The sequence below is a fragment of the Cotesia glomerata genome, linkage group LG7 (genome assembly GCF_020080835.1).
Source record: "Cotesia glomerata isolate CgM1 linkage group LG7, MPM_Cglom_v2.3, whole genome shotgun sequence".
Lineage (NCBI taxonomy): Eukaryota > Metazoa > Arthropoda > Insecta > Hymenoptera > Braconidae > Cotesia > Cotesia glomerata.
In genome coordinates this window covers 950-10,805 of record NC_058164.1, presented here as the reverse complement: position 1 = coordinate 10,805, position 9,856 = coordinate 950, and the positions used below count along the sequence as shown (strand labels likewise).

At 12.2% G+C, this 9,856-nt stretch overlaps 2 protein-coding genes across 2 annotated transcripts; one reads left to right on the top strand and one right to left on the bottom strand.

Annotated features, from left to right (window-relative positions):
• Positions 1-4,270: 4,270 nt before the first annotated feature.
• Positions 4,271-5,357, top strand: LOC123269336 (cytochrome b-like; the record flags this gene model as incomplete). The annotated part of the gene is given in 1 exon segment (XM_044734945.1): positions 4,271-5,357. A coding segment is annotated over 1 exon segment (768 nt), but the record flags the coding sequence as incomplete, so codon positions are not given.
• A 2,169-nt stretch (positions 5,358-7,526) lies between these two features.
• On the bottom strand, positions 7,527-9,179 carry LOC123268625 (NADH-ubiquinone oxidoreductase chain 5-like; the record flags this gene model as incomplete). Its single annotated transcript, XM_044733864.1, is given in 1 exon segment — positions 7,527-9,179. A coding segment is annotated over 1 exon segment (1,653 nt), but the record flags the coding sequence as incomplete, so codon positions are not given.
• Positions 9,180-9,856: the final 677 nt, after the last annotated feature.

Below are 9,856 nucleotides of genomic sequence, written 5' to 3'. Positions count from 1 at the left end.
TCAAATTTTAAAATAATATTTATTTTTAATTATTAATTAAAAAAATTATTTAATTAAAAATAATTATTTAATTATATATATATATAATATATATATATATATAAAGATAAGCTAAATTAAGCTTTTTGACTCATAATCAAAATATAAAATATAATTTTTCTTTATATAAAAATATATTTTTAATATATAAAGTGCCTGATTTTAAAAGGATTATTATGATATAATAAAATATGTTATTTTTAACCTTTATTTTAGATTTAATTTTAATCTTTATATAATAATTTTAAATTATTAATTATATATAAAATTTTAAAAATTTAAAAAAAATATTTTAATATATAAAATTATTTATAAATAAAATTTTAATTAAAAATAATTTTAAATATAAATAAAAATTGTGCCAGCAATTGCGGTTAAACAATTTATATAAATTATTAATTTATTAATTATAATTAAATTTTTAAATTTAAATTTATAAATTTTAATTATTGATTAAATAAAAAATTAATTCAAATAAATTTTTATTAAATTAATTGATTGTAAAAAATTTTAATAATAAACTAGGATTAGATACCCTATTATTTAAAATTAAATAAAAAATTAAAATATTAAATATTAATTTATTAAATTTAAAAAAATTGACGGTATTTTTTTTTAGATGAACTTGAAATTTAATTTGATAATACACATTCTTATTAACTAAATTAATATTTTTATATATTACTGTTTAAATTTAATTTTATTAATTAAAATTTTAATTTAAAATTATTTAAAATAATTCAAGTCAAAATATAAATTTTATTTAGAATTATTTGAGTTACTTTACAATTTAACTATTAATATATATATATATATATATATATATATATATATATAATACATATATAATAATTAATTATAAAATTATATATTAGAATTTAAAAATAAATTTTTTTTTTTAAAAATTTTAAAATTTAAATTAAATATGTACATATTGCCCGTCATTTTTATATAATATTTTAAATAAAATATTATATAAAACAAGTCGTAACAAAGTAATTTCACTGGAAAGTTAAATTAGAATTTAAATTTTAGTTTAATTAAAACTTAATAATTACAATATTAAAATATATAAATATATTATTATAAATTTAATTAAAAATAATTTTTATTTATATTTTTTTATAATTATATTTTAATTTAATAAATTAAATTTTTTTGTTTTAAAAAAATTAAATTAATTTTTATTTTTTCTAAAAAATAATTTTTTTTATAATTATAATAAAAGAATAATTTATTTTTTTTTCCTTTTGTATCAGGATTAATTAAAAAAAAATATTTAAATATATTTTTCTCGAATTTAAAAAATTTAAATTTTTATTTTTATTAATATTAAATTATTAAATAAAATATAAATTTAGAAACTATATATTAAACAATTTTAAATTTTTCTAGTTATTTAAAAAATAAATTTAATTTATTTTTAATTTTTTATTAATTTTTATTTTAAATTAATATTTTTTTAAAAAAATAATTTAAGGGATAAACTTTAAATTAATTTTATAAATTAAATTTATTTAAGTTTTATAATTTAAAAATAAAATTATTTTTAATTAAAAAATATTTAATAATTTTATAAAATTTATTATAAAAATTTAAAATAAAATTTTAATTATTTATTAAATTATAAAATAAAATTTTTATATTTTAAAAATAATGATTAAATTAGTAATTAAATTATTTATATTTTATAATTTTAAAAATTAAAATTAAATTTAATTAACTCGGCAAATTTATATTCACCTGTTTAACAAAAACATGTCTTATTGAAAATAATTTTAAGTCTAATCTGCTCAATGAATATAAATTTTTAAATAGCTGCAGTATAAATAACTGTACAAAGGTAGCATAATAATTTGTTTTTTAATTGAAAACTAGAATGAATGATTAAATGAAATATAAACTGTATCAAATTTAAAAAATAAATTTATTATTTAAATAAAAAAATTTAAATAATTTTTAAAGACGAGAAGACCCTAAAGAATTTTAATAATAAATTATTATAAATTATTTATAATTTATTATATTAATTGGGGAAATTTTAAAATTTAAAAAATTTTTAATTAAAAAAACATTAATTTTTGAATATTTAATATTTTTTAAAAAAATAAATTAATTACCTTAGGGATAACAGCATAATTTTTTTAAAAAGTTCAAATTTATAAAAAAGTTTATGACCTCGATGTTGAATTAAGATTAATTTAATAGAAAAATATTAAAAATTTAAGTCTGTTCGACTTTTAAAATCTTACATGATTTGAGTTAAGATCGGTGTAAGCCAGATCGGATTCTATCTTAAAAATAATTAAATATTTTTGTACGAAAGGAATTTATATTTAAAATAATTTTTATTATAAATTAATTTATAATTATTTTTTATTACTTTAGCAAAAAAAAATGCTTTAAATTTAGATTTTAAAAATGTATAATTTTAATATTAATACAAGTAATTTATTAATTTAATTATTAAATTAATTAATTTGACAAATTTCAATTTATTTTATTAATTCATTTATTATATTAATTATGGTAATAATTATAAATTTAATTTCAGTAGCATTTTTAACTTTATTTGAACGAAAAATTATAGGTATATTTCATTATCGTAAAGGACCTAATAAAAATTCTTTAATAGGAATTTTTCAACCTTTTAATGATGCAATTAAATTAATAAATAAAGAATATTTTTTTCCAATTAAATCTTCATTTTATTTATATATTATATCACCAAGAATTATATTTATTTTAATTATAATACTATGAATAATTTATCCTTTTAATTCAAACCTTTTAATATTTGATAATAGAATATTATATTTTTTATGTTTAATAAGACTTGGAGTTTATGGTTTAATTTTAGCTGGTTGATCATCAAATTCATCCTTTTCAATAATTGGAGCTATTCGCTCAATTGCTCAATCAATTTCTTATGAAGTAATTTTTTCAATCGTTATTTTAATTATTTTAACTAATATTAATAATATAAATTTATTTAATTTATTAAATTTTAATAAATTTATTAATTTTTCAATAACTTATTTTCCTTTAATAATAATTTTAATTATTTCAATATTAGCTGAAATTAACCGAACACCATTTGATTTATCTGAAGGAGAATCTGAATTAGTATCAGGTTTTAATGTTGAATATTCTAGAAGAAAATTTATTTTAATTTTTTTAGCAGAATACTCAAGAATTATTTTTATAATAATATTATTTTGTTTTATAATATTTTTTTCATATAATTTAAATATAATATTTTATATAAAAATTATATTAATAATTTTTTTTATTACATGAATTCGAATAACTTTCCCTCGAATTCGATATGATAATTTAATAAAATTTTGCTGAATATATTTACTTCCATTAACATTATTATTATTTATTAATTATTTAATTAATATAAAATTTTTTTTTGATCAATTTTTTTTTAGATAATAAAATTATTTAAATTCTATCTTATATTTTCAAAATATAAACTTTAATCAAGCTCATTATCTATAATTAAATTTTTCAAAAAAATAATTTTATTTATATCATTAATTTCCAAAATTAATATTTTTTATAAACTATATTTTGAATGAACATAAATTTTTTTATAATAAATTTTTATATCATAGATTTAATTTTATTAATTTTAATTTTTATCCCTTCAAATTTATTTAAATTTCATCCTTTAATATTTAGAATTATGTTATTTATTTACACAATTATTATTAGAATTAAAATAAATTATTTAATAATAAATTTTATTTATTCTTACATTTTATTCTTATTTATAATTGGAGGAGTAATAATTTTAATTATATATTTTACTAGAATTTCAAGAAATGAATTAATTGAATTTAATAAAAAATTTTTAAAATACTTTTTTCTAAAAATTTTTTTTTTAATTATTTTATTTATTTTTTTATTAATTTTAATATATAATAATTTTTTAATTAATTTTTTAAATAATTTTGATATAATAAATTTTAAAAAAATTTTTTTTGATAATTTTAATTATTTTATTTTAAAAAATTTATATTTTTATATAAATTTAGATTTAACAATTTTTTTTTTAATATACTTATTTATAATAATAATATTTTCAACAATTATTTGTATAAAATTTAAAATTCCAATACGACAATTAATAAATTAAATCTATATAATTTATTAAAAATTTATAATTTTAATGAATAAATCTATTATAAAAAAAAATTTAATTTTTATTATTTTAAATAATATAATTATTAAATTACCTACACCAATTAATATTTCAATTATATGAAATTTCGGTTCTTTATTAGGTATATGTTTAATTATTCAAATTTTAACTGGATTATTTTTATCAATACATTATTGTTCAAATGTAAATTATTCTTTTTTTAGAATTATTCATATTATAAAAGAAGTAAATTATGGATGACTAATTCGTCTTATACATATAAATGGTGCATCATTTTTTTTTATTTGTATTTACATACATATTGGTCGTGGTTTATATTATGGTTCTTATAAATTATTTAAAGTTTGAATTATTGGTGTATTAATTTTATTATTATTAATAATAACAGCTTTTATAGGTTATGTTTTACCTTGAGGACAAATATCATTTTGAGGAGCAACAGTTATTACAAATTTATTATCTGCTATTCCTTATTTAGGAATTATAATAGTTGAATGATTATGAGGAGGATTTTCAGTAGATAATGCAACTTTAAATCGATTTTATAGTTTACATTTTTTAATACCTTTTATTCTATTAATAATAGTAATTATACATTTAATATTTTTACATGAAAAAGGATCTAATAACCCTTTAGGGGTAAATAGAAATTATTATATAATTATTTTTCATAATTATTTTACTTTAAAAGATATTATTGGATTTTTAATAATATTTTTAATATTAATAATTTTATTATTACTAAATCCATATATATTAGGGGATCCTGAAAATTTTATTGAAGCCAATCCTATAATAACACCTGTTCATATTCAACCAGAATGATATTTTTTATTTGCTTATACTATTTTACGTTCAATTCCTAATAAATTAAATGGTGTTATTGCTTTATTATTGTCAATTTTAATTTTATTAATTATACCTTTATTTAATTTAAACAATTTTCAATCAAATCAATTTTATTTAATTAATCAAATTTATTTTTGATTTTTTATTATAAATATTATTATATTAACTTGATTAGGAGCTCAACCTGTTGAATATCCATTTATTACTATAAGACAAATTTTTACATTAAATTATTTTATTTTTTATTTTTTAAATAATTTAATAATAAAATTTTGAGATAAATTAATTAATTAATTTATATATATATATATATATATATATTAAATTTATATAATTTAAAAAATATTATATTTTCATTATAAAAATAATAAATAATTATTTATAAATATTTATTATATATATTATATATATATATATATATATATATATATATATATAATTTATTATTAATTGGAAATTTAAAATTTCAATAAAATTATTAACAATAATTTACCTCTATTTTGGTTTCAATTAATTTATAATATTTATTAATTAATTTTATACAAATCAATTTATAATTCCTTCATTTTTTTCAAATTCTAAACCTAAATATAAAATTAATAAAATTATTAAAATAGAATACAATCAATTTATATAATTTAAAATTTTTAATGAATTTATTATAGGAAATAATAAAATAATTTCAATATCAAAAATTAAAAATAAAATTCTAATTAAATAAAAATTAATTGAAAAAGGTAAACGTGAAGACTCAAAAGGTTCAAATCCACATTCAAATGGAGAATTTTTTTCTAAATTATAACTTAAATTTTTTGATATAAATCAATTTAAAAAAATTAAAATTATAATAATTAAACTAAAAATTAAATTTATTAATATTAAAATGTAAATAATTTATATTAAATTTAATTAAACTTTTTAATTGGAAATTAAATATACTTTTTATATTATATAAATATTAAGAAATTTTATATTAATAAATTAATCAATAAATAAATAAATATAAAAATAATCATACTAAATCTACAAAATGTCAATATCATGAAGAAGCTTCAAAACCAAAAAAATGATATAATGATAAATGTTTATTTATTAAACGAATTAATATAATAAAATTAAAAATTGTTCCTACTATTACATGAAATCCATGAAAACCAGTTAATAAAAAAAAAATTGAACCATAAACTGAATCATTAATTGAAAAAAATGATTCATTATATTCTAAATATTGAAAATAAGAAAAAACTAATCCTAATATAACTGTTAAAAATAATCTAAAAAATGATTTTAAAAAATTTGATTCTATAATTCTATAATGACAATATGTAATAGTAATTCCTGAAGATAATAAAATTAAGGTATTTAATAAAGGGATATTATAAGGATTAAATACAATTAAATTTATTGGATATCAAATTATTCCAATATCAATCCTTGGAGATAAATATATATGAAAATAACATCAAAAAAAAGAAAAAAAAAATATAACTTCTGACAAAATAAATAAAATCATTCCATTTTGTAAACCTTTTATTACAATTAATGTATGAAATCCTTGAATAGTTCTTTCACGAATAATATCCCGTCATCATTGAATTAAATTAATTAATAATAATATTAGACTTATAAAAACTATAATTAAATTTATACTATTAAATATTATTAATATTCTTCTTATTATAATTATTAATCTTAAAGATCTTATTAATGGTCAAGGTCTTAATGTTACTAAATGATAAGGATGATTAAATTTTATCATATTAATTCAATTAAGAGTTTAAAATTTAAACTTAAATTTCAATTCGAATTTGAATACAATTTATTGTTTCATAATTTTTAAATTTAAAAATTTTTAAAAAATTATCTTAATATTTTCATTATTAAACTTTATAATTTAAGCTATTTAAATTAAATTTAATTAATTAAATTTAATATTTTAGTATAATCATTACCTAATTTTCGAATTATAAATACTAAAATTGTTAATCCTATAATTCTTTCACAAACTGAAACAGTTCAAAAAAAAGATATAAAATAAATATTTAATTTCAAAAAATTTATATAAAAATATAAAAATATTGATAAATTTAAAATTATAAATTCTAAACTAATTAATGATATCAATAAATGTTTATAAAAAGATGAATATATTAATGTTGAAATAAAAAATAAAATAATTACTAAATTTAAATTTCAATTTATTATTAGTTATATAGTTTATAAAAATATTAATTTTGTAAATTAAAGAAAAAATTTAATTTTATAACTAAATAAAATAATTTATAAATATTTTATTAATTTAATTAAAACATAAATTTATATTATCATTTAAATGCAAATTAAATATTTTTATTTTAAACTATTAATCAATATTAATATAAAATAAAAATGGATTTTAACCATAAAATATATAAATTAGAAATTTTTTATTGTTCATACTTATTTTAATTTAACAAAAAAATATTATTAACATAAATATATAAACAACAAAAATTATTAAATTAAAAATTCTAAATTTTTTATTTAATATAAATAAATTATTTAAATTTATAATAAATAAAATTTTTTTCAATAAAATATATTCATTTCATCCAAAATCTTGAATAAATAATATTTTAGAAGTTATTTTTATAAAAATAATTTTACTTTTTTTAAAATTTAAAGGTAAAAAAAATATTATATTAAAAAATTTATAAATAAAAATTAAAAAATTATTTTTTAAATAAAAAATTTTTATTAAAATTATTCCAATTAATATTCCTAAAACTATAAATAAAAAAATTATTAACTTTAAAAATATAGGTAAATAAATATAATTTAAAGAATTAAATATTAATCAATTTATTATTGAACCAAAAAAAATTGTTATAAAAATTAAAACTAAAATTGAATAATTTATTAAATTAAATAATTGAAATTTTAAAAAATTTAAATTTTTTAAAATTTTTAAATTTATATAATATATTAAACGTAATGAATATCTAACTGTTAAACCCATAGAAATATATATAATAAAAAATATAAAATAATTATTATATTTTATATTAAATATTTCAATAATAAAATCTTTAGAATAAAATCCAGTTAAAAAAGGTATTCCTATTAAAGTCAAAGAAGCTATATAAAATACTATATTAACAAATATTATATAATTATTATTCAAAGAAATTATTCGAATATCTTGATTATTAAAAAAATTATGAATAATAATTCCTGAACATAAAAATAATAATGATTTAAATATAGCATGCATAATTAAATGAAAAAAAGAAATTAAAGGTAATTTAAATCTTAAAATAAATATTATTAAACCTAATTGACTCAAAGTTGATAAAGCAATAATTTTTTTAAAATCAAATTCAAAATTTGCCGATATACCAGAAAAAAATATTGTTAATCTAGAAATAATTATAATTAATAATATAAAATCATTTGAAAATAAATAATTAAAACGAATTAATAAATAAATTCCAGCAGTTACTAAAGTTGATGAATGAACCAATGAAGAAACAGGAGTTGGTGCAGCTATTGCTAATGGTAATCAAGTTGAAAAAGGAATTTGAGCTCTTTTTGTAATTGAAGCAATAAAAATAAATAATATTAATAAATAATCTAATTTATTTAAAAATATAATATTTCAAGAATAATTTTTTATTATTAAAGAAATAGAAACCAAAATAAAAAGATCACCAATTCGATTTATTAAAATTGTAATTATACCAGAATTATAACTTTTTTTATTTTGATAATAAATTACTAAACAATAAGAAGATAAACCTAATCCATCTCAACCTAATAAAATTACAATTAAATTTATTCTAATAATTATAATAATTATAGAAAAAACAAAAATTATAATTAATATTATAAATCGATTAATATTTAAATCATTATTTATATAATTTATACTATATAAAATAACCATTGAAGAAATTAAAAAAATTGTTCTAATAAATAAAAATCTTATTCAATCAAAATAATAAATTAATTTAATTAAAAAAATATCTTTTATATAAATAGATCATTCATATAAAATTTTTAATTTTTTTATTAAAAAAATTAATGATAAATTAAAATTTAATAATCTTAATATTAATAAATTAAAACTTAATAAAAAATAAATTATTTAAAAATTAATTTAAAAAATTAATTTTTTTAAATAAAACATTAAATTTAAATTTAAAATAATAAAATTTAAAGGAATTCAATGCAAAATAATAATAAAAAATTCTTTACAATTAATTATTTTAAAATTAAATAAATTAAAATTCAATTTTCCATGTTGAGAAAAAGAAAAAATTATAATAGAATAACAAGAACTAAAAAATGTTAATATTAGTAAATATAAAATTATATCATATGATCATATAATTAAACTATTAAATATCATAATTTCTCTAATTAAATTTATTGATGGAGGTGCTGATATATTAATAATACAAATTAAAAATCATCACAAACTTAATGAAGGTAAAATATTAATCAAACCTTTATTAATATTTAAAGAACGAGAATAAGTTCGTTCATAATTTAAATTTACCAAATAAAATATTGTTGATGAACATAAACCATGAGCAATTATTATAATATAACTACCTAAATAACCCCAATAATTTAATGTTAATATTCTACTTATTAAAGATCTTATATGAACAACTGATGAATAAGCAACAATAATTTTATAATCATTAATATTTAAACACATTATTCTTGCATAAATTCCACCTATTAAACTTAAATTAATAATATATAAATTAAAATTTATAAATAAATTTTTTATAAAAATTATTAAAC